The sequence below is a fragment of the Halichoerus grypus genome, chromosome 13, assembly GCF_964656455.1.
Source record: "Halichoerus grypus chromosome 13, mHalGry1.hap1.1, whole genome shotgun sequence".
Classification (NCBI taxonomy): domain Eukaryota; kingdom Metazoa; phylum Chordata; class Mammalia; order Carnivora; family Phocidae; genus Halichoerus; species Halichoerus grypus.
The window spans coordinates 86,579,343-86,605,614 of NC_135724.1; the positions used below are offsets into that span (position 1 = coordinate 86,579,343).

At 38.5% G+C, this 26,272-nt stretch overlaps 1 protein-coding gene across 8 annotated transcripts in view; it reads left to right on the forward strand.

Moving 5' to 3' along the window:
* ATXN2 (ataxin 2) overlaps positions 1-26,272 on the forward strand; it is a 116,052-nt gene that overhangs the window by 71,955 nt on the left and 17,825 nt on the right. For 5 of the 8 annotated variants that reach the window (XM_078060973.1, XM_078060972.1, XM_078060969.1 and 2 more), the window contains 8 exons: positions 1,250-1,432; positions 3,527-3,724; positions 4,075-4,182; positions 4,427-4,497; positions 14,390-14,694; positions 16,025-16,088; positions 16,688-16,840; positions 17,316-17,382. In XM_078060973.1, the coding sequence (XP_077917099.1) occupies positions 1,250-1,432; positions 3,527-3,724; positions 4,075-4,182; positions 4,427-4,497; positions 14,390-14,694; positions 16,025-16,088; positions 16,688-16,840; positions 17,316-17,382 (1,149 nt within the window). The remainder of the gene's footprint in view (positions 1-1,249; positions 1,433-3,526; positions 3,725-4,074; positions 4,183-4,426; positions 4,498-14,389; positions 14,695-16,024; positions 16,089-16,687; positions 16,841-17,315; positions 17,383-26,272) is intronic. The other 3 variants (XM_078060970.1, XM_078060974.1, XM_036080573.2) reach the window with 1 other exon arrangement.

Consider the following 26,272-nt stretch of genomic DNA (forward strand, 5'->3'; position numbering starts at 1 on the left):
TTTTCCAGTCATGTAGTTAGGTGACACTGAAGCATTTTTCAAGTGTGAACTTCAGACGTAGAACTATTAAATACAGTGGTTTTCTGTGTTTAATATGGGAGAGTACTTTGTATTTTATGTATTAAAAAGAATGAATTTTTTTTTTTCCAAGTTAGAGTTTGATTTCACTGAACTATGCCAACCAGCTTTCTTGGTCTTTTTCTCTAAATGGGTATAAAAAATTTATATGATGTGCATATACCTAATTCTTAAATTATTTTTTTATGTAAATCACCTCTCCAGTTGAAAACTATAATATATAACATTAATATTTCTTTTTAATATTCATGATTAAATTTCTACTGACGGTACGAATTTATTTGACATTCTTAAGATTTTGACAGGAAGGTGAGGGTGAGGATCCTTGGCTTTGACATTAAGGATGAGTTTTGCTGAGTATTAGCACTGTCTGGCTTTTCTACTGAGAGCCATTCTGTCCACTGATTTCACCTGATTGTTCAAATGCAGAGTAGACTTCTTTAGAAATAGAAGTCACTAATGGGGTGACAGAATTAATGATCTAGAATTTTTGACAATTCATATATGCAAATTTCTTCTTCACATGCCAGTTTTAGTCTTTCAGGTCATGCCTTTCAGCTCATAGCCTGTTCAGTCTGAGAAACTGCTTACACATGAAGACTGTTTTAAGGCATGGGTTGTAAAATTTATTGTCATGTTTCAGTAGTATAAAAGTACATAGGGATTAATATTCTTTTTGTTTCAAAATCTTTTTTTCTAATTTTAGAAAGTTTGAGGGAAAAAGCTAAAAGTATGTGGTAAAATAAGACTGACCTAACTATCATGTAACTGTAACTTCTGTTAATATTTTATTATATTTATTTTTATATGCCCATAAGTAATGGATATAGATTAAACAAATAAAAATCTTTGGAGAGTTACAATATGTTTGATTTCTTAACACCAACTTCATCCCTCCCTTTCTTTAAAAAAACAGGGAAATAATATAAAATTTATTTATAAAACCTTGTGGCATTCCACAAAATAATTCTGAAAGAATATGGCCCAAAATACAGTTTTTTGGTTTTGTTCTTTCTTTTATAACCAAGGAGAAACGAGAGAGAGAGCAAGAGAGAGAGAGAGTGAGAGTGTGTGTGTGTGTGTGTGTGTGAATAGGGTTTATGTATTTAGCAGAAAAGTTGTACTGATGGACGTTGTAGCATTTATGTGATGTTCACTATTCCTTTCTTAGGGCCTCCAAGGATGTCCCCAAAGGCCCAGCGACACCCTCGAAATCACAGAGTTTCTGCTGGGAGGGGTTCCATTTCCAGTGGCCTAGAATTTGTATCCCATACCCCACCAAGTGACGCAGCTGCTCCCCCAGCAGCAAGAACTAGTCCTGCGGGGGGCACATGGTCATCAGTGGTCAGCGGGGGTAGGTAATACTTGGCTTAGAGCATAATGACAGTGTTCATTTTGTAACTCTGCTGCATGTAAAAAGGGCTGAGCTTAAGCTCTGTTTGAGGAATAATAAGTGTATATCTTAAAATTAGTGGAGTAACCAGGAATTGGGAAAACTGTATTTTTATTCTGGCTTCCACCACATATTCACCGTATGTTAGAGCAAACCATGTGATTATTCTGAATTTCAGTTTTCTCAGTGGATTAGAGTAATTTTTGCCTGTTCTACTTTATGGACTTGTGATAAGATTCATATGAGGTTCATAAGTTAGGAATATATTTCATAGTTTTATAAAGTACCACTCAAATACAAAACAAATACAGTATGTAACATCATTTGGACAGACTGTATTTCCTGTCTTAGCAATTTTGTCTGTGGATTAATTCCACAAACATTTGCTTGGGGCTTACAGTGCTGTGTATTTCTGTAGCATCTGTATATGGCACTAATTCCTGATTGTATTTTTTTTTTTTTAAAGATTTTATTTATTTATTTGACAGAGAGAGACACAGCGAGAGAGGGAACACAAGCAGGGGGAGTGGGAGAGGAAGAAGCAGGCTTCCCGCTGAGCAGGGAGCCCGATGCGGGGCTCGATCCCAGCACCTTGGGATCATGACCTGAGCTGAAGGCAGACGCTTAACAACTGAGCCACCCAGGCGCCCCTGTATTTTCTTTATAAGGAATATAAAAAACATACATGACGGGCCCAAGTTTTATCTGTGATTAGCCCAAGGAATGTGCTGATAGCAGCTATAAAACTATAAAAGATACATAAAAAGACTAACTGTAAGCTTAGTCCAAAACTGCTTTTGCTATTTAATGTTTTGCTTCCATGATAACTGTGGAGAGTTAGGACATGCAGTGATTGTGGTTTTTTATTCATGATCTATCTTAATCAGCATATAGATTTTTAAGAGGGAAAAGATCTTTAAGCTTAAACAAAAATATACCCAACTCTTTTAAATTAGTCGATACACATTGCTTAGCATCATGTATGTATAATTTCATGGTAAATTCCTTTGTATGTTCTGTTTGGTCCTCAAGACCAAAGGAAATTAGATATTAGAAATTAGATATTTTATTAACGTAATCTAATTAGAAATTAGATACTAGGTATTAGAAAGAAATAATTCACTTAGCAAGAAAATAGAATTTCTAAAAATCTTTATTTCTTCAGTTGTACCATTCATCATTTGACATTACTCAGAGAATCTGGAAGTGAATTTTGAGAGTAACAACATAATTATAGAAATGAAACAATAAAAACTGTTATTAGAAATACACACAGAATGGTGTTATAGTTTCAGTTTTTTATACTAATTAGAAAAATGACAATTGTTGGATAGTTTCCTTCCGTGATCCTATGACTTAAAAAAGTAAAGAACCACTAAATTGAAGTAAAGGAACCATTTTCTCTAAACCTTTGAATCTGAGTTCTACAAATAGGTTTATAATGGAATAAGAAACCTCTTAGTTGTTTACTTGAGGACAGGTGGAACAGGAACCCTGGTGGATTATCTTCTGCTTTTGGCTAAATTGGTTCCCCGATTTTCTTAGTTATTGTAAAGTGCCTCTTGAGGTGGCTAGAAAGAACATACAGGATTGGCTGCAAGCTGCCAAAAGGTGTTTGAGTTTATTATTTGAAGGAGGAACAGATAAGCCTGTTTCTTTGGGATCTACCACCCCACTATTAAAGAAACATCTCACTTCTTAGTGGGGAATGTTGCTGTCTTCATCTTAAAAAGTGGGGTTTATCCTGTCTTAAAATCCAGTTTCTAATTTCATTTAAAGGTACTGCCCTTTAGAATTAATCTAATCTATTTAGTTACAAGGAAAAACTACAGTTGTATTTAGGTATTAGTAATTGTTGTCATTCTTCAGGTATTTGTGTTTTCAATTACCACCACTATTCCCTAAGACTTTGGAAAAGAAAACAGGGTGATGGGATAAAGAGTAATTGGGATGGTGGTTGACTAGGACTATTTTACCTAAATTTTCTAAGAAGCCTCTTTGAGGAAGTGACATTTGAGCTGAGAATGTAATGGATAACTTTTCTCTTTCTTGTAGTTCCAAGATTATCCCCTAAAACTCACAGACCCAGGTCTCCCAGACAGAACAGTATTGGAAATACTCCTGGTGGACCAGTTCTTGCTTCTCCTCAGGCTGGTATTATTCCAGCTGAAGCTGTTGCTATGCCTGTTCCAGCCGCATCTCCTACGCCTGCCAGTCCTGCATCCAACAGAGCTGTTACCCCATCTATTGAGGGTATGTAAGAGAGGGCTTCCAGCTCCACGTCATTTGTGAAGTTGAGTGACAAATGCTATGTTTGTTCATAGTTATATATTTGAGTATATATTTAAAATTTTATGTAAATGAAGTTGTTTAATACTACTAATTTCATATATGTTATTCTTGAATGTTTGCTGTTACGAGGGTTAACATTCCTAGGTAGTAAATATCAATATAAATAAAGTTGTTGGTGTTTCATTTATCTGCAAAGGAGAAAGCTTCTGGTTAAATGGAAATTTTTTTCCAAAAACCATAGGACATAAAAATTGTTGACTACTTTCCCATTTTACTTTATTATTATTTTTTTAAATATGTATTTTTTTTAGCTAAGGATTCCAGGCTTCAAGATCAGAGGCAGAACTCTCCTGCAGGGAATAAAGAAAATATGAAACCCAATGAGACATCACCTAGCTTCTCAAAGACAGAAAATAAAGGTTAGAGCGTTAAATAGTCTTTCAGTATAATTGTGGAAATGGGAAGGAGATGTCTAAACTCATGCCCAGTACAGATTGTTTTTGGTCAATGCTTTTTCTTAGGATTGTGCACTTTTAAATGCATAATTTGACAGATGTCAAAATCTGTAATTAATATATTGAATAAAAGCTTATTTTCATTTTAAGTTAATTTTAAGTTAAAGATTTACAATAAGTTGATATTTAACAGTTTGTAATTTTACAGGTATATCACCAATTGTTTCTGAACATAGAAAGCAAATTGATGACTTAAAGAAGTTTAAGAATGATTTTAGGGTAAGTGTTGTTATTGATTGAATTAGAATTTTAAAAATGAATATTAAACATGATTAAGAATTTTTATATCCTTCATTTACAAAAATGCATTATATGCATACCCAGAAGCATTGAACCATGTCTGTAGAAAGCTAAACATTCTTAAAGTTGTTTTTGTGCTTTTAAATTATTTATTTATTTAATTTACTTATTTTTAGAGAGTGAGCTTGGGGGAGGGTGGAGGGAATAAAGGGAGAAGGAGAGAGAGAATCTTGAGCCCACTCTGGGCTGAGCGCAGAGCCTGAAACAGGGCTCGATCTCATGACCCTGAGCTCATGACCTGAGCCGAATCAAGAGTCAATCGCTTTACCAACTGAGCCACCCAGGTGCCTCTTCCTGTGCTTTTAAGTAGGTAACTAAAATCAGGAGCTTTGAGAACTATACAGATAACAAATGAAAGAGAATATAATTTTGACATTCGAAGCCAGTCATAACATAAGTTATTATTTGATGCTTATTTGATTACTTTATTCAGTGAAGAGTAAAGCAAAGCCGGGGCATTAATTATCTGATGGGGCTAGTGGAAGATGTAATGGACCCTGGTGTTCTGAGATAGTTGCAGATTTACACTTTGTACACAAATGTATTGTGGTAGAAATTGGTCTTTAATACCATTTCTCTGCCTTAAGACTTGCTGAACATACTCTAATCTCTTTTGGATGAACATTGCATTCTTTCACACAGTGTTTACTATAATACATTTTGTATATCAAGTAATTTTGGGACCACTCAAGAAGTCATCCTGAAACTTAGTTTCTTAGAGGAAAAGATCGGATTATCAGCCTTTGGAAAAAACAACTGACTTAAGAGATGAATCAGTCAAAGGCAAAAGGCAGCCTTTTCCTAGTCTGTGTTAGCTTCCTAAAAATTAATAATTTTTTGCTGATAACTTCATATTTATTAGCACCATTCAAAATATTACATATCATATTTTATCATAGTTGTATCTATTCAGCTTTAATGCTGTTAGTGGTTGTGAATTTAAATTTAAATTTTTTAAGCCATAGCTAATCCATGGACATGATACGGAGAATTATTTTTATTTTTTTATTTTTTTAAAGATTTTATTTATTTGACAGAGAGACACACAGCGAGAGAGGGAACACAAGCAGGGGGAGTGGGAGAGGGAGAAGCAGGCTTCCTGCTAAACAGGGAGCCTGATGCGGGGCTCGATTCCAGGACCCTGGGATAATGAACTGACCCGAAGGTAGACGCTTAACGACTGAGCCACCCAGGCGCCCTGATACGGAGAATTATGACTGAATGCCCAGATATCAAGCTTAACATGTCATGCACTCCCAACACAGTTGAAGCCCTCCTGTGTACTTGGTCTCCTTAGCTGCATCCTCCTGCCAGAGGGAAGGGTTTCTTTCCTGTGCAGTTCTTTACATTGCATCTGAATAGATTCCTAAGGAATAAGTGATATTGTTTTGCATAATCTTCCATTTGATGTAAATGAGCTTATGCTATAGGTATTGCCTATTTCCTTTTATTCTCTCAGCATTACTTTTTACAGTGAAGCATTCAGTCCTTACTTACTTACTTACATTGAATTTATTATGAAGGAAAGAAAAATTTTTATTTAGAAGCATATGAGTAGTATCTTTCTTGTAACAGTCTTATTGACATATAATTTACATGTCATACATTTTAGCCATACAAAGTGTACCATTCAGTGGCTTTTAGTATATTCACAGAATTGTACAGTCATTACCACAGTCAATTTTAGAACATTTTCTTCACCCCAAAAAGAAACCCCATACCCCTTAGCAGTCACTCCGCTTTTGCTTTCAAACACCTCCCCCTCACCCCTTTCCATAGGTCTTAAACAGTCTGCTTTCTTTATTTTTTTATTTTTTAAAGATTTTATTTATTTATTTGAGAGAGAATGAGATAGAGAGCATGACAGGCGGGAGAGTCAGAGGGAGAAGCAGACTCCCTGCTGAGCAGGGAGCCCAATGCGGGACTTGATCCCGGGACTCCAGGATCATGACCTGAGCCGAAGGCAGTCGCTTAACCAACTGAGCCACCCAGCTGCCCCTGCTTTCTTTATCTATATACAGTTGCCTATTCTGGACATTTCATATGAATGGAATCCTCATATGAGGCCTTTTGTGTCTGGCTTCTTTCACTTAGCATAATGTTTTCAGAGTTCATCCATGTTGGAACATCTATCATTGCTTTTTTTTTTTTTTTTTTTAAAGATTATTTGAGAGAGAGCATGAGAGTGTGTGTGCGAGCAGAGGGAGAGGGAGAGAGAATCTCAAGCAGACTCCCTGCTGAGCAGGGAGCCCACTGTGGGGCTTGATCCCACAACCCTGAGATCAGGACCTGAGCTGAAACCAAGAGTTGGTCACCTAACCCAACTGCACCACCCAGGTGCCCCAGTACTTCATTGCTTTTTAATAATACTCCATTATATGAATAGACTACATTTTTTTTTTTTTTTAAGATTTTATTTATTTATTTGAGAGAGAGAGAATGAGAGACAGAGAGCATGAGAGGGAGGAGGGTCAGAGGGAGAAGCAGACTCCCTGCCGAGCAGGGAGCCCGATGCGGGACTCGATCCTGGGACTCCAGGATCATGACCTGAGCCGAAGGCAGTCGCTTAACCAACTGAGCCACCCAGGCGCCCTGAATAGACTACATTTTATTTATCCATCAGTTGATGTCTCTTTGAGTTACACTTTTTGACTATTATGAATAATGCTGCTATGAATATTAGTGTAGTTTTTGTTGTGGACATATATATTCATTTCTCTTGGGTGTATATATGTAAGAGTAGAATTTCTGGGTCCTGTGGTAACTCTGTCTTTAACCTTTTGAGGAAAATTTCCAGACTGTTTGCCAAAGCAACTTCAGTATTGTATATTTCCACCACCAGCATTTAAGGATTTCTGTTTCTCCACATCCTTGCCAACACTTGTTATTGTCTTTTTTATTATAGGCATCCTTGTGGTATCTCATTGTGGTTTTGATTTGCATTTCTCTGTTGGCTAACGATGTTGGGCATCTTTTTATGTGTTCATTGGCCATTTGTAAATCTTTTTTAGAGAAATGTCTATTCAGATCCTTTGCCATTTTAAAATCTGAGTTGTCTTACTGACTTCTTTATGTATTCTGTGTACAAGTCTCACATGTGATACATGGTTTGCAGTTTTTTTCTACCATTCTTTCGGTTGTCTTTTCACTTTCTGGATGTTGACCCTTAAAGGACAAAAATTTTTGATTTTATTAAAGTCCACTTTATCTCTTTTTTGTTGCTTGTGCTTTTGGTGTCATATCTCAGAAACCATTGCTTAATCCATAGTCATAAAGATTTACTCTTACTTTCCTCTAAGAGTTTCATTTAGGGCTATGATCCATTTTGAGTAATTGTTTTATATAGTGTGAGGGTAGCCTTCCAGATTTATTCTTTTGCTTGTTGCTCTTACTTGTCCCAGCACTTTCTCTTTAAAAGATACTGAATTGGGGGCGCCTGGGTGGCTCAGTTGGTTGGTTGTCAGGTTCTTGGTTTCAGTTCGGGTTGTGATCTCGGCGTCGTAGGATTGAGCCCCGTGACGGGCTCTGCACTCAGCGTGGAGTCTACTTGGGATTCTATCTCTGTCCTTCCCCCAGCTTGTGCTTGCTGTCTCTCTCTCTCTAAAATAAATAAATAAAATCTAAAAAAGAAAGAAAAGATACTGAATTGAATAATCTTTGCACTCTTGTGGAAACTCCATTACTGGACTCTGAATTCTCCTCCATACATCTGTATGTCTCTTCTTATGTCAGCAACACACTATCCCAATTAGAATTAGTGTTTTTGTTTTGTTTTTTAAGGTGGGGAGGTAAGGGGCAGAGGGAGGGGAGAGAAAGAGTCTTAAGCAGGTTCCACGCACAACGTGGATTCCAACACAGGGCTCAGTCTCACAACCCTGAAATCATGACCCGAGCTGAAATCAAAAGTCGGGCGCTTAACCGACTGAACCACCCAGGTGCCAGTAGAGTTAGCGTATTTTTAAAAAGCTCATAACTTCATTTAGTAGAAAACATTTTGGTTCTCATATTATCAGTTCACAACTTTCTGTAAATCTTCTTTAACACTTGACTCTTAAAGTCCAAGTGGTTGTAGGATTAGAACTCTACCTCTTTAGGAATTCTAATCTTATTACTATTGGGAGCCTGAATAATTGAATGTATTATTAAGTCTCCTACAAGTAACTTTCTGTCCATAAATGAGTACTGGAAAGCAAGGAAATGGTATTAAAAAATGTTTGAGGGTGAGCTTTATATTTCTCTGAAGGTAAAGCTTTGTATTTCTCTGAAGGTAAAATAATGTTAGTGGTTTACACATACTGAATATTTCCTGTGTCCCCTATACTGTCCTAAGTGCTTATGTGATAAATCTTTTTATTGTCCTAACATCCCTTTGAAGCAGGCTCTATTATTATTTCCAGTGTGTATATTAGGAAACTGAGGTAAAGACAAATAATTTGCCAAGAATCACATGGCTAGTAAAAGGCCTGGCCATCTGTGTGTTTAGGTTTTTAGTACTGCTTTGGATAGTACCTAATGCACTGCCACTGTTCAGTGAATGAATCCTCAGAGCCATCCTCATGATATGCATATGGCCTTAAACTATGGTGATTCACAGAGATCTCTGGTCTTTCATTGAGACAGAGATAGGAGTACTCTGTACTGTGGTTATATTTTTTCTTTTCATTTTCCTTGACAGCCATCTGCAGGATCTAATATAGCTATGTGCACGTTGCTGATAGCTTTATTTGTATAAGAATTGCTAGTAATTTGATCTGTTACAGATTAACGGGGGGTTTGGAGGTAAGTAGACTGTCTGGTTTGAATCTTCCCTTCACAAATATCATATGTATAACATTGAAGCATGTTACGTACTTCTCCCAAGCTGAAATGGGATTATTGTAGAACCAGTTTCAGTGTTCTTATGAGAATTAAGTGAGATACTACTATAAAGTGTTCAATATAGTACATGATACATATAGTGTGTATTCAATTCTTATTACCAAAAAATAACGTATCCCAGTGTTTTACTGACAATCAATATTTTCTTGTTCTCTAAGTCTCATAAGAATTTCAGTTTTCCCATTAAATGTCCATACTACCCAAAGCAACCTAGAGATTCAGTGCAGTCCCTATCAAAATTGCAATGGCATTTTTCACAGAAATAGAACCAACAATCCTAAAAATTTTGTGTTACTACAGTAGCCTTCAAATAGCCAAAGCTATCTTGAGAAAGAAGAGGAAAGCTGGAGGCATCATGCTCCCTGATTTCAAACTATATATAAAGCTGCAGTAATAAATAAAAGTATGTTCTTGGCATAAAAATAGACACATAGGTCAATTATACAAAATAGAGAGCCCAGAAATGAACCCATGCACATATAGTCAATTAATTTACGACAAAGGAGCCAAGAATATAGAATGGACAAGGGAGGGGCGCCTGGGTGGCTCAGTCGATTAAGCATCCGACTCTTGATTTCATCTCAGGTCATGATCCTTGGGGTCCTGGGATCAAGCCCCACGTTGGGCTCCACACTCAGCAGGGAGTCTGCTTCTCCCTCTGCTCCTCTCCCCACTTGTGCACTCTCTCTCTCTCAAATAAAATCTTAAAAAAGAAAAAAAGAAGAAGAAGAATGGGGGAAGGGACAGTCTCATCATTAAATGGTGTTGGGAAAACTGGAAACCACATTTAAAAGAATAAAACTGGGGCATCTAGGTGGCTCAGTTGGTTAAGCATCTGACTCTTGATTCCAGCTCAGGTCATGATCTCAAGGTCAGGAGATAGAGCACTGCGTCAGCTCCACACTCAGTGCAGAGTCTGTTTGGGATTCTCTCTCTCCATCTCCCTCTGCCCTTTCCCCCGCTCACGTGTGCCCTCTCTCTCCTCCTCTCTCTACAATAAATAAATAAACAAGAAAAAAAAAGAATGAAACTGGACCATCTTACACTCTACATAAAAATTAACTCAAAATGGAATAAAGACTTGAAAAAAACTCCTGGAAGGAAACATAGGCAGTAAGCTCCTTGACATTGGCAGTGATTGGCAGTGGTTTTTTAAATTTAACGTCAAAAGCAAAAGTAACAAGAGCAAAAATAATGCGCAGCAAAGGAAACCAACAAAATGAAAAGGAACCTACTGCATGGAGGTAATATTTGCAAATCACATAACTGATAAGGAGTTAATATCCAACATATATAAAGAACTCCTACAGCTCAGTAGCAAAAAAAAAAGAGGACGAAGAAACTGATTTAAAAATGGCCGAGGATGTAAATAAACCCTTTTCTAAGAAGACATACAGATGGCCAACAGGTACATGAACAGGTGCTCACCACTAATCACCAGGGAAGTGCAAATCAAAACCACAATGAGATATTGCCCACGCCTTTAGAATGGCTATTACCAAAAAATTAAGGAAATAACAAGTGCTGGCCAAGATGTGCACTTTTGACAGAAACATAAGTTGGTGTAGCTGCTAAGGAAACCAGTATAGAGGTTCCTCAAAAATAAAAAAATTAAAAATAGAACTACCGGGGCGCCTGGGTGGCTCAGAGCGTTAAGCGTCTGCCTTCGGCTCAGGTCGTGATCCCGGGGTCCTGGGATCGAGCCCCGCATCGGGCTGCCCCCTCAGCGGGAGGCTGCTTCTCCCTCTCCCACTCCCCCTGCTTGTGTTCCCTCTCTTGCTGTGTCTCTCTCTGTCAAATAAATAAATAAAATCTTAAAAAAAAAAAAAAGAACTACCATATGATCTAGCAGTTCCATTTCTGGGTATTTATACAAAGGAAATGAAAATACTAACTCAAAAAGATAGCTGCAGTGAACCCCCATGTTCATTGCAGCATTATTTACAATAGCCAAGACATGGAAGCAACCTAGGTGTCCATTGATGGATGAATGGATAAAGAAGATTGTGCATGTGTGTATATATGTATATACAAATGCACACACGTATATGTATTATAGGTACAGATGTGCACGTGTGTGCGCACATACACACATATATGTAAGGGAATATTGAGGCATTAAAAGGAAGGCTATCCTGTCATTTGCGACAATGTGGTTGGACTTTGTGGGCATCATTGCTAAGTGGAATAAGATAATTGCATAATCTCGCTTATGTGTGAAACCTTAAAAAAGAAAAAAAACCTTCAGATTCAGATTGATGGTTACCACAGGCAGGGGGCAGTAAAATGTGTGAATGGCATCACAAGATAGAAACTTCTTTTTTTTTTTTTTTTAAGATTTTTATTTATTTGTCAGAGAGAGAGAGCACAAGCAGGGGGAGCAGCAGAGGGAGAGGGAGAAGCAGGCTCCTCACTGAGCAAGGAGCCCGATGTGGGACTCAATCCCAGGACCCTGGGATCATGACCTGAGCCGAAGGCAGACGCTTAACGACTGAGCCACCCAGGCGTCCCATATAGAAACTTCTTTTTATAAAATAAGTCATGGGGGTGTAATGTTCAGCATGGTGACTATAGTCAGTAATACTGTATTGTAATATTTGAAAGTTGCTAAAAGGATTGATCTTAAGGGGGCGCCTGGGTGGCTCAGTCATTAAGCATCTGCCTTCAGCTCGGGTCATGATCCCAGGATCCTGGGATTGAGCCCCACATCGGGCTCCCTGCTCAGCGGGAAGCCTGCTTCTCCCTCTCCCACTCCCCCCGCTTGTGTTCCCTCTCTCGCTGTGTCTCTCTCTGTCAAATAAATAAATAAAATCTTTAAAAAAAAAAAAAAAGAATTGATCTTAAAAGTTCTTGCCATAAGAAAAATTTATAACTGCAGTTATGGCTATTAACTAGACATTGATTATTTTGCAGTATATACATATATTGAATGATTGTGGTGTATACCTGAAACTAATACGTTTATACATTAATTATGTTTCAGTAAAAAAAAGTTCAATTTGGGGGGGGAAAAATCTCAGTTTTCACTTGGGTTTACTTAGTATACTGCAGATAGGAAATATAGCTGAATGCTGGAAAGCATGAACTGTGCCTTAGTTTATCCATTTGCAAGGTGGTGATAAAAGTGTCTACATCACATAGGTCTGTTGTAGCAACTAAATGAATGAGTTTGTAAATCATTTAGAACAGTGTCCAAACCATATATTCCATTATATGAATAAGATAAAAAAAAGTCTCATTTTTGCCTAACTCAAAGACTTTTGTAAATACTCAAGAAATCTTATGCAGTATACAGTTGGTCTGTTATGTAGGTAGCTTCTACTAAAGATTTATCTGAACAAATGCTGGCTTAAATATTAAATGCCTATATTGTGACTTAAGTAGCCACTGGGTCCAAATAAATGATCCTATCACCTTTTGCCATGAGCTGCTTATGGATTCTGTAACTATATTGGTGATGCAGTGAAGCTTGAGATGCCCCCAAGATGCCAGCATGCCACTTAGTAGTGAGACTGACATTTGTTTGCCCATCCTGAGGCTGGGGAGAGAGTTTGTTTCTGTCCAACCCTTGCAGTCCCTTCTTGCTGCCTGGGGCTGCTCCTGTATTCTCATTGCTACTTCGGCTTCCTTTTTTTTTTTTTTTTTTTTTTTTTTTTCAGATTTTATTTATTTATTTGACAGAGACACAGAGAGGGAACACAAGCAGGGGGAGTGGGAGAGGGAGAAGCAGGCTTCCCACTGAGCAGGGAGCCCAATGTGGGCCTCGATCCCAGGACCCTGGGATCATGACCTGAGCTGAAGGCAGACGCTTAATGACTGAGCCACCCAGGCAGCCCACTTTGGCTGCTTCTACTTGGTGCCTTTTTCCTTCTCTTTTTCTTGTCGTTTCCTTCAGCTGCTGCTTTTTTCTTTCTTTGGAGTATGGCATCTTCATTCATCTTCAGACAGTAGTAGCACTGATTTCTTCTAGCCTGTAAACTTAAAAACCTCAGCACCTACTTCACTAACATCTTTGCCTTCTACTCTTCTTCATGGTACTTGTGTTTTGCACTTTCCTTCTTTGTAAGGTTAGAAGGTCTAATTGACCAGCCTGTCTAGTCCAGTGTCCCTCTGAATCCACCTACTTCTGACTTGCCAGCCCACCACTTCTTGAGTCCAGGCCCAGGTCTTAGTCCACTAGTGCTTTTCTGTTTCTCCCTTTCCCTTGGGTTTTTAAACATGTTGTTTCTTGAGCTTAGACAATTCCGTTTTCCAAACTACCCCCACCTCCAATCTTTTATGCCTTAGACTAGATGATGCTTTCATTGAGAAACCTTCTTTTTCTTTTTTTTTTTTTTTTTTTTAAAGATTTTATTTATTTATTTGACAGAGAGAGAGAGAGCGAGAGAGGGAACACAAGCAGGGGGAGTGGGAGAGGGAGAAGCAGGCTTCCCGCTGAGCAAGGAGCCCGATGTGGGGCTCGATCCCAGGACCCTGGGATCATGACCTGAGCCGAAGGCAGACGCTTAACGACTGAGCCACCCAGGCGCCCGAGAAACCTTCTTTTTCTATAAATTGCTTTTCCTTTAGGATCCCATAGCATTTACCAAATTTTGTTAGGTATCTGATCTCACCCAGGTGGTAAGCTTTGTGAGGATGGGAACTGTTCTGTATTTTCCATACCCAGCGGTACAATTTCTGACACATGGTAGGTAGTTAATAAATACTTAACTTTTGAGGTTAGGACATTTGAGTGCCTAGATGACTATGGGTGTTGTTGTATATATGTTCTGTTATTATTGCTTTATAATAAGTACATTATTCTTAAAGTATGTAAAAAGCCTTATTTGGTGTATCTCATGCTTACAAATAATATTAGTTTGCTTATATTCATGGAGAAAATTGATTATAGAGTTATTTAAAATATTTAAGTATAATTATTTCCTTTATTTAGTTACAGCCAAGTTCTACTTCTGAATCTATGGATCAACTGCTAAACAAAAATAGAGAGGGAGAAAAATCAAGAGATTTGATCAAAGACAAAATTGAACCAAATGCTAAGGATTCTTTCATTGAAAATAGCAGCAGCAATTGCACCAGTGGCAGCAGCAAACCGAACAGTCCCAGCATTTCCCCTTCAATCCTCAGTAACACGGAGCACAAGAGGGGACCTGAGGTCACATCCCAAGGGGTTCAGACGTCCAGTCCAGGATGTAAACAAGAGAAAGATGATAAAGAGGAGAAGAAAGATGCAGCTGAGTGAGTAAACTTTGAATTGAGCACATCCTGTTCCTTACTTTTTCTTAAAGTGTACAGGGGCTTTCAGCTCAAGAATCTCTCTGGACTTTTGGACTGCTTTATATGTAGCCCTCAAGTTGCAAACAACTGGTCTGAACAGATGACATCTTAAGTAAATTAGGTCTTTGCACTGTGTACTCCTTTTCCTTCCTTCCCCATTTTTGTTCCCCATGGCCAGAATCTAGACTAAATTAAGAAAGACTCTTTTCTGTAAATGTACAGGGAGTTTTGGGAAGTATATATCCTGGATGCTAGTCAGTACCCACCTCCTAGCCCTGCTGCTAGAACCAAGAACTGCTATTGCCAAGAAAAGAAAGAAGTGCCCCTAATTGGAATGCAGCATGTTTTCTTACAGAAACAATGTTTTCATTAATTGTTAGATTTGTTAAGATAAACTTAATCCTCCACATTTGATGTATTATCAGTTGAATGGATCTTTGTGGGCGAGTCTCAGAACCTAACCACTGTTAATTTATCTGTTCATACAATCCATTTACAGCTGAACTTTTGGAATGCAGCTTGTTGATCTGTCAGACAGTGCTTGTTCTTCATATAAGGCAAAAATTTTTATTAGAGTCATGATTCTTCCCAAGGTGTGTCATGTAGGCAAACATTTTGTCACATTAGAAAATATTGCATGCTAGGGGACACCTGGCTGGTTCAGTCTGTGTGACTCTTGATCTCAGCGTTGTGGGTTCTTCCACCCCATGCTGGGTGTAGAGAGTACTTAAAATCTTAAAAAAAAAAAAAAAAGAAAGAAAATACTGCATTCTAGAGAATTGGTATATTAGGGATTGCTTTTAGGGATATTTTGTCTTCTCAGTTTAAGTTGATTTATTGATTGCCTCTGAGAGAAGAATTAATATTAACACTTTTTTTAGTATTTATTTGAGAGAGTGCACGCATGCGTGTGCATGGTTTGGGGAGGAGTAGGGGGAGAGGGGGAGAGAGAGAATCCTCAAGCAAACTCCCCACTGAGTGCAGAGCTCGAGGCGGGGCTTGATCCCGGGACCCTGAGATCATGACCTGAGCCAAAATCGAGTCAGATGCTTAACCAACAGAGCCACCCAGGTGCCCCCACTTTTTTTTAAAAAAGTGCCCTTTTTTGGCCTGTCTTTATCAGATTAAGGAGTGGGAAATATGTGTATGCATTTTAATGAAGAGAATTAGTGATCTAGTAAGAATTGTTTAATGTATGTTTAGCAATTTTTTAAAAAGGTATAGAAGACTTGAGAGAAACACAAGTTCCATGCAAATTTTACTGGCCCTTTTTAATTTTCCCCTGGTTTAGGCAAGTGAGAAAATCAACTTTGAATCCTAATGCAAAGGAGTTCAACCCTCGCTCCTTTTCTCAGGTAAGTTTGTTTCTCTCTCTGAAGTAATCATAGTCTCAAAAAAAAAAATTTATTATTGGTAATAGTATTTTCCCCATACCTGCCATCTAAACTCACTTATAGGATGCTGAAACAACTTGTAGTTTAAATTCCTTTTTCTTATATGGTCATTCGTGAATATTTTTGAGTCATTGAAGAGATTCTTGTTTTATTTTGTCATCAATTAGATGTGATCTGTGGTAAATCTTTGAATCTTTCTGACTGGCTGGCTAACTAGGCTTTCAGGTTTATAGATAAACTATAGACTATTTTTATTCTTCTGAATTTATAAGCTACTTACTTAATTTTTTAAAAACACTTCAGTTCCTTAAAAATCACAACTATTTTTAAAGTATTATTGATAAGTTGGCAATTATTGTAATTAATTGCAATTGAAATTAATTGTAATTTCTACCTAAGTGTTTTTCCTTTTATTTGAAACATGGAAGTTTACTTTCTAAAACTTTTTCATGAAAAGGCACTAAAAGCAAATAGAACTTAGAAAGATGGGAAAGATCAGTTCTCAGATAGCAATAATAGTTAGCATTTCACCTTACGGTAACTGATTTTTATTTTTGTAGCCAAAGCCTTCTACAACCCCAACTTCACCTCGTCCTCAAGCACAACCTAGCCCATCTATGGTGGGTCATCAGCAGCCAGCTCCAGTTTATACTCAGCCTGTTTGTTTTGCACCAAATATGATGTATCCAGTCCCAGTGAGCCCAGGCGTGCAAGTAAGTCCTAGATTTTGATGTTCATTTACCCTCCTTAGTTATTTGTATTTGATACCAAGCACTCTGTCGGTGTGTGGTGACTTAAGGCAGTAATGGCAAAACAAGAATATTTGAAAGGGGGAGGCATGCAATGGCATGGTGTGTTGTTAGTATAAAAACCTAAATCTGAGAATGTTTTCTGGTGAGAAAGAAAGACGGTTTAGATTTACTGCAGTTTGGGGTTTGTCCGTGTGTTGTTAGTATAAAAACCTAAATCTGAGAATGTTTTCTGGTGAGAAAGAAAGATGGTTTAGATTTACTGCAGTTTGGGGTTTGTCCTTTTAGGTGTGGGTATGATTTTATTTTTTAATGACTCCTGGAGAATCAAGAAACTTCAGAGCTAGCTCTCTAGCAATATACAACTAAGAGAAAATAGTAAAATATATTCTTATTACCTGAAAAGCCTAATATTCATTTTTTTTTTAATTCCCTCAAGCCTTTATACCCTATACCTATGACGCCCATGCCAGTGAATCAAGCCAAGACATATAGAGCAGGTAAAGGTGAGAATAATCCTGCCTGTGTTTGCTTGTAGTCTGCATGCTGCATGAATTAAGTAACTCATTTATAATGAATGAATATTTGTAGTTCAGCTTTCACTTTTGATGAGCCTGTGCATTGACTTGTGATACCCAACATTACATAAGGTATTTGGATACACTTTTTTCCCCCAAGATTTATTTATTTGAGAGAGAAAGAGAAGGGGGAGGGGGCAGAGGGAGAGGGAGAAGAAGAGAGAAACTCGAGCAGACTCCTCACTGAGAGCAGAGCCAATCTCACAACCCTGAGATCATAACCTGAGCCAACACCAAGAGTCGGACGCTCAACGGACTGCACCACCCAGGTGCCCCTAGTTGCATTTTTATGAACAAGACTAGGGGAGGAGAACTGCTCATCAGTTGTGATTGTTCAAGATCCTCTTCAAAAAGAATAATTGAATTTTGAAGTTTTCATTGTTATATTTGAAGAGTGTTTGCTAAATTAATTTACCGGGTTGTTGACCTTTTTATTTCATACTAACATACAATCCCCCCTCCCCCAATCCAGAATTTCTTTTTGAGCCCAAGGGCATCGCATTTCAGCAACCATCAAAATCTTCATAGTAGAGGATGTTTCTTCATCTTTTTTTTTTTTTTTTTTTAAAGATTTTATTTGTTTATCTGACAGAGAGAGACACTGTGAGAGAGGGAACACAAGCAGGGGGAGTGGGAGAGGGAGAAGCAGGCTCTCCACTGAGCAGGGAGCCTGATGTAGGGCATCCTTCCCAGGACCCTGGGATCGTGACCTGAGCCGAAGGCAGATGCTCAATGACTGAGCCACCCAGGCGCCCCCTCATCTTTAAAATGAAAATGTTGTGGGGCGCCTGGGTGGCACAGTCGGTTAAGCATCCAACTCTTGGTTTTGGCTCAGGTCGTGATCTCAGGGTCGTGAGATCAAGCCCTATGTCGGGCTCCAGGTAGTTTGCTTGGGATTCTCTCTCCCTCTCCCTCTGCTCCTCCCCACCCTCAAATAAATAAATAAATCTTTAAAAAAATAATAAAATGAGAATGTTGTGTAATCCAATATTCTACACTTGTGATTAAACAGCCTTCATGGGAAAAACACACATTGATCTTTTTTTTTTTTAAGATTTTTTATTTATTTTATTTATTTGAAAGAGAGAGACAGAGATAGCAAGAGAGAGCACAGGCTGGGAGAAGCAAGCTCCCTGCTGAGCAGGGAGCCCGATGGGGACTTGATCCTGGGACCCTGGGATCATGACCTGAGCCGAAGGCAGACGCTCAACCAACTGAGCCACCAGGCACCCCAACACATATTGATCTTAAAAGGAAATCTTTTAGGGTGCCTGGGTGGCTCAGTTGGTTGAGAGACTGCCTTCGGCTCAGGTCATGATCCCGGAGTCCTAGAATCGAGTTCCGCATCGGGCTCCGTGCTCAGCAGGGAGCCTGCTTCTCCCTCTGACCCTACCCCCCCCCCACTGTCTCTCTGTCTGTCTCTCTCTCTCAAATAAATAAATAAAATCTTTAAAAAAAAAAAATCTTTTAATGTTGGCAAATGATAAAGGATGTCCTTTTTTGCCATAGAGGTAGTTGAGAGCTATTAATTGCTATCATTTTATTAAGAAACTATAGAAAGTAAATGATTTATATTAAAAAGATATTTCTCAATGCCCAGTAATACCCTCTTGACCTAAAACTTTGACTTCTTAAATTAATAAGCTTTCCTCAGTATTTGAAGTAATCATTTTGTGGATGTTAATTAAAATTCTTAATTTTTTTTTTTTAAACAAGTATGGTATTCTTTGCCTTTGAACACTGGAACGTGTTGAAAGAACTGTAGCTTAGATAATTTGAAGTTACCTAGTTTTAAGATTAATCTTATTCTGTGGATCTAAAAAAATTCAGGTGGAGAAAAGGTTCTTTTAGTGCCATTTTGAGTGAGGTTAATATTAAGGTGTTCCTTAATATTCTTACACTGTTGGTGGGAATGCAAACTGGTGCAGCCACTCTGGAAAACAGTATGGAGGTTCCTCAAAATGTTGAAAATAGAGCTGCCCTATGACCCAGCAATTGCATTACTGTGTATTTACCTCAAAGATACAAATACAGTGATCTGAAGGGGCACCTGCACCCCAGTGTTTATAGCAGCACTGTCCACAATAGCCAAACTATGGAAAGAGCCCAGCTGTCCATCGGCAGATGAATGGATAAAGAAGATGTGGTATATCAATACAATGGAATACTACTCAGCCATCAAAAGAAAAATGAAGGGGCGCCGGGGTGGCTCAGTCAGTTAGGTTTCTGCCTTTGGCTCAGGTCATGGTCCTGGGGTCCTGGAATGGAGTCCCGCATTGGGCTCCCCACTCAGTGGGGAGTCTGCTTCTCCCTCTGCTCCTCCCCCTGCTCGTGTTCTCCCCCTCTCTCTCTCCCTCTCAAATTAAATTTAAAAAAATAAAATAAAAATGAAATCTTGCCATTTGCAAAGTATGTGGATGGAATTAGAGGGTATTCTAAGCGAGATAAGTCAGAGAACAACAAGTATCATGATCTCACTTGTATGTGGAATTTAAGAAACAAAACAGAGGATCATAGGGGAAGAGAAGAAAAAATAAAACGAAATCGGAGAAGGAGACAAACCATAAGAGACTCTGAAGCATAGGAAACAAACTGAGGGTTGCTGGAGGGGAGGAAGGTGGGGGATGGGGTCACTGGGTGATGGACATTAAGGAGGGCACGTGATGTAATGAGCACTGAGTATTATATAAGACTGATGAATCACTGACCTCTACCTCTGAAACCAATAATATATGTTAATTAATTGAATTTAAATTAAAAAAATATTAAGGTGTTCCTATATTACTACCTGGTTTTGGGATATTTTAATGATTATTTAAGATAGCACAATGGGGATGTTTTTATGTTAAAACAAAAAAGATAATTGCAGTGAAAGCAAGCACTATAGTATGGCTCTGATGTGAGAGAGGCACTTTAACTTCAGGCGGCAGTGTCATTTCCCATAGACAGAGGAGAAGTTGTGCGCTCTGAGGGACCCTCAGCCAGTGTTGCAGAGCCAGTTCTGAGAAGGTGGAACAGGCACACTACAAACAGCAGCTGTAAACATGTGCTTTGCTAAGAAGGTGGAAAGTGACATGGTAATTGCTTGGTCCATAATTCAGATTTGGTGATTATCAAGATTTTGCCATATTTATTTGAGGGGTGCTTTGTTTCTTTGCTGCAGTATTTAAAGTAAATCCCAGACATCATGCCATTTTATTTCTACATACTTAGTGTGTATCCTTTTGAATATGGGACATTTTTCTTAGCTAGCCAGAGTGCTATTATCACAGTTTATAAAATAGTAATTCCTTTTTGTCTAATAATCACCATAATTACATTACCTTGGTTGAGTCATGTATATATTTTTACAGTTGGTTTGTGTGAATATGGGTCAAAGTAGTAAGATCCATACTTTATTACATTTATTACATGTCTTTGTAATTCCCCTGTTTTTCCCCCTGCTATTGCTTTGTGGCAGAAACCAGTTGTTATATAGGAATGTCCCATATTCTAGATTGTTCACTTCTTGTGATGTCATTGATTACATTCAGGTTTAATTTTTTTGTGGGAGAGAGGTAAGAATATTTAATAGATGATTGTGAGTTCTATTGGATCATTCAGGAGGTGTACAATATCTGGTCATACTTTGATAATTGGTAAAATTAAGGGCTCAGGTGGTGATAGCCCAGTCCTCCCCTCCCCAGATGTAAAGTTTTCTGTTACTCTTTCATATAATTTGTTAGGGCTCTGGTTCTCAAATTTTAGTGTGTATCAGAATCACTTGGTGAATTTGTTAAAAACACAGATTGCTTGGCCCCAGCCCCAGAGTTTCCAATTCAGTAGGTTTGGGATATAGCCTGAGAATTTAAATTTCTAGTGCAGCTTATAAAACCAGTTCCCTAGTGATGCTGATGGTCTGCGATCATACTTTGAAAATCATTGCAGTTAGGAGTTTGAAAACAGTAATTTCTGAATTCCTAGCATTTCTTTTCTGTTTATTAGCTGGAATCATCCTGTAAGGGACTGTTCTTTTCAACTAGGGCTGTATATGGTTATCCTCAGATAGTTGGTACAGGAAAGTTAGAATAAATGCTTAAATTTAAGGGCTTAAAATTGCCTTAAGTGCCAGTTTTCAAGGAGGAGTTGGTGCCCTTGATACTTTTCAGTCGTGTCTAGTGAGATTGTTTGCTTTGAAAGATGTCGCTGACTCCCATTTTTCATTTTTTAAATATTATGAGTGCATGGATTTTCATACACTTTTATATATTCATTGTGTTTCAGTCAGTTCTTCTTTTTGCTGCTCCTATTGTCCCATCAATGGCAATCCCTTCAAGTTGGCTTCTGTGTCCTTTTGGTACTATTCGTCTTTTTTTGAAGATTTAATTTGTTTATTTGAGAGAGAGCACATATGAGCAGGGGAGAGTGGCAGAGGGAGAGGGAGAAGCAGACTCCCCGCTGAGCAGGGATTCCCGACATGGGGCTCAATCCCAGGACCCTAAGATCATGACCTGAGCCGAAGGTAGATGCTTAACCGACTGAGCCACCCAGGCGCCCCTCTTCATTTGTCTTTGATAACTTCCTTAGTTTCTGCTGTAAATAAGATGTTTCAGGCTAATCCTTTTCTAAACCCAGACCTGGATCCATATTCCTTCAAGGAATCCTGATTCTTTTTGCGGAAATAGTATTTATAGTATTTTCTGGTCTTTGGGTGTGCTGTTGAGTTACTGTGTCTTGGCCTTTTCACTGGACAACATTAGGAAATTCATACTGATATATCTAATTCAAGTTAACATTGCAAGATTTTTTTTTTTTTTTTTAACATTGCAAGATTTTTACAGTGACTTCTTGCTTGCATCTCTTTTTCTTTTCCATTGAAAACTTTGTAAAAATAGTAACTATTATCCTTTTAAAAAAGAAAAAGAGGGGCGCCTGTTTGGCTCAGTCGGTTAAGCATCTGCCTTTGGCTCAGGTCATGATCCCAGGGTCCTGGGATTGAGCCCCATGTCGGGTTCCCTGCTCGTTGGGAGGCTTCTCCCTCTCCCACTCCCCCTGCTTGTATTCCCTCTCTCGTGGTCTGTCTCTCTGTCAAAAAATAAATTAAAAAAAAAAAATCTTAAAAAAAAAAGATTCTATTTATTTATTTACTTTTTTTTTTTTTAAGATTTTATTTATTTATTTGACAGAGAGAGACACAGCGAGAGAGGGAACACAAGCAGGGGGAGTGGGAGAGGGAGAAGCAGGCTTCCCGCCGAGCAGGGAGCCCGATGTGGGACTCGATCCCAGGACCCTGGGATCATGACCTGAGCCGAAGGCAGACGCTTAACGACTGAGCCACCCAGGCGCCCTCTATTTATTTATTAGAGAAAGAGAAGGGGTAGGGGCAGAGGGAGAGAATCTCAAGCCAACTCCCTTCTGAGTGTGGAGCCTCATGTGGGGCTCAATCTGACAACACTGAGATCATGACCTGAGCTGAAACCGAGAGTCAGATGCTTAACTGACTAAGCCACCCAAGCGCCCCTGTATTGTCTGTCTTTTAACAAATTACCGCAGAGCTTAGCTGCCTAAAATAACAAACATAAATTAATTCACACAGTTTCTCAGGGTCAGAAATTCAGGAGTAGCTTAACTGGGTGGTTCTGCCTCAGTCTCTTACGAAGTTGCTGCCAAGATGTTGGTTAGAACTATAGTATCTGAAGGGTTAAATGGGGCTGGAGGATCTGCTTCCAGATTCAGAGCTATTGACAGGATAATGCTGGTCATAACATGGCAGCTGGCTTCTCCCAAAACGAGTATTCAGAGAGAAATTGGTATAAATGGAAGCTACAGTGTGTTTTACAACCTAACCTTGAAAATGATGTAACTTGTGCAGTATGCTGTAGATGACACAAAGCAGACGTGGTGCAGTGGGAGGGACCTACACAGGGATGTGATACCAGGAGGCAGGATCACAGGGACCCATCTTAGAGGTGGGCTTACTTACGTTTTGCTGTAATGGGTATAATATATTTTTAAAATATTGGTTGTCTAATTATTATCTTACAGAATAAAATTTAACATTTCTTTGCAGGATTAATTTTCCTTAGTATCTATTTCATTTAGAAATCTTTAAGTGCCAGTTTTCAGAGTGAGAAGTTGTTGGTATTTCTTTTTTTTAAGATTTTATTTATTTATTTGAGAGAGACACAGCGAGAGAGGGAACACAAGCAGGGGGAGTGGGAGAGGGAGAAGCAGGCTCCTGGCTGAGCAGGGAGCCCGATGTGGGGCTCGGTCCCAGGACCCCGGGATCATGACCTGAGCCGAAGGCAGATGCTTAACAACTGAGCCACCCAGGCGCCCCGGTATTTCATATTTTTATGCTGTTCCTTTCAGTGTTTTAAAAATTTTTAACATTGTTTACCAAGTATATAGAGATACACTTGATTTTTTAATACTGACCTTGTGTCTTGCCACTTCACTAAACACATTTATTGTTTTTAGTAGCTTCTTTTAGAGGTAGAATTTTCTGTGTACATAATCATAACCTAGTCACTGTATCTTTTTCTTGCTTTATTGCACTGGCTAAGTCTTCTCAGTGATGTGATCCTTACATCGCTCCTGTTCTTAGGGTAAAGCGTTACCTTAGAGTGTGAGGTACACGCATACTTCCTTTTATTACACTCTACATACTGCCTTTTTTACAAAGTGAAGGTTTGTGGCAACCCTGTTTCAAGCTAGTCTGTTGGCACCGTTTTTCCAACAGCATTTGCTCAGCATTTGTCTCTGTCACATTTGGTAATTTTGGTAATTCTCTGATTATTTCAAAATTTGACATTATTATTTGTTTTATATATATATATAAAATATGTGAACTCACTGAAAGCTAGCCATCATCCAAAATCCACACTTTTTATTTGATTGATGTACCTCTTTTATTTATTTATTTATTTATTTATTTATTTATTTATTTAAAGATTTTATTTATTTATTTGAGAGAGAGAGAGAATGAGAGACAGAGAGCATGAGAGAGAGGAGGGTCAGAGGGAGAAGCAGACTCCCTGCCGAGCAGGGATCCTGATGCGGGACTCGATCCCGGGACTCCAGGATCATGACCTGAGCTGAAGGCAGTCGCTTAACCAACTGAGCCACCCAGGCGCCCTGATGTACCTCTTTTAATGATAAGTCTCAAAGTTTTCCCTTGAGTTCCCCCCCCCTTTACATTTTACTTAAATCCAGCTTCTTTGTCCTGTATTCTTTCCTACAGTTTGAATTTCAGGAATTGCATCTCTGTGGTGGTGTTTAAAGTGGCCCTCTGTTCTCTGTAATCCTTGCAAACCTATAGTAGATATCTAGAGAGGCTTGATAAGATCAGGTTATAGTTTTTAAATTTAATCTAGAATGTCTCATAGATGAAGTATGTACTATCATTAGGAGTCACATGATATCTTTCTTTTTTGTGATAGTTAGGATAGCCTTATCTGTTCGGGACAACATTTCCTACCAGCTCTTCTCTGTTTTAGCGGCCACTGACAATCATTGTCTAGCCCTAGATCCATCACTTCATTAAAGGTTGCAAGATGGTGATATTCTCTATTATCCCTTCTTCAATTATTAGATGGAATATTTCTATAAAGAAAAGCTTTATAGTTGCCTGGGTGGCTCAGGTCATGATCTCGGGGTCCTGGGATCGAGTCCTATATCAGGCTTCTTGCTCAGCAGGGAACCTGCTTCTCCCTCTGCCTGCCACTCCCCCTGCTTGTGCGTGCTCACTCACGCGCTTTCTCTCTCTCTCTCTGACAAATAAATAAATAAATAAAATCTTAGAAAAAGAAAAACTTTACCTTGTCAAACTGGTTACTGTGAGATATAGTTTGTGCAATTAAAATGTCATCATTTCAAGAAAGTTCTCAAAATAATGAGTTGATTTCATACTATCCTCTAAAGGTTGACCAATGACGGTTTTTGTTGTTCTGTCAGTACAAACTCATGGTTTTTAACATTCAGTTCACCAATTGGCATTTTTATTGGAATCACATTAAATTTGGGCGCCTGGGTGGCTCAGTTGGTTAAGCGACTGCCTTCGGCTCAGGTCATGATCCTGGAGTCCCGGGATCGAGTCCCACATCAGGCTCCCTGCTCAGCAGGGAGTCTGCTTCTCCCTCTGACCCTCCTCCCTCTCATGCTCTCTGTCTCTCATTGTCTCTCTCGCAAATAAATAAAATCTAAAAAAAAAAAATTTATATATTAACTTAGGGGAGAATTGCTGTCTTTTTATTTAGTCTTCTTATGCAAGAACAATTATGCCTTTCTGCTTCTTTAAATCTGCTTCTGTATCTTTAGTGGTTTTTTAAAGTTTCTCTTAAAAGATAGTGTGTGCTTTTTCACTTTATACCTTAGGTATTTTCTTTTTTTATTGTTATTATAAACCAGGGTGTTTTCCACTGCAGTTTAAGTAGTTACTTATGAAGTAAGTTTAAGTTTATGAAGTGTACTATGTATGAAGGCTATTGCTGTCTTTGTGTTAATTTTGTATCGTGCTGTTTTATCTGTCAAGAACTTGCTTCTGAAATGCAGTCATAGATTGTATAAGGCATATCTTTCCTGCATGATAGTAAGGCCTTTGCATAAAACCACTTTGTCTTCTTGGTGGTTCAAATGCAATGTTTTTTACAACCTGTGAGAAAAATTTTGTTGTGTTTAAAAATATGCCAAAGTCAAGAACCTGATCAACACAGAGCAGAATTTCTTAGCCTTGGCACTGTTGACATTTTGGGACAGATATTTTTGGTTTATTAGCATACCTGGCCTTTACCCATTTTTAAAAAATATATTTTTAAAAGATTTTATTTATTTGAGAGAG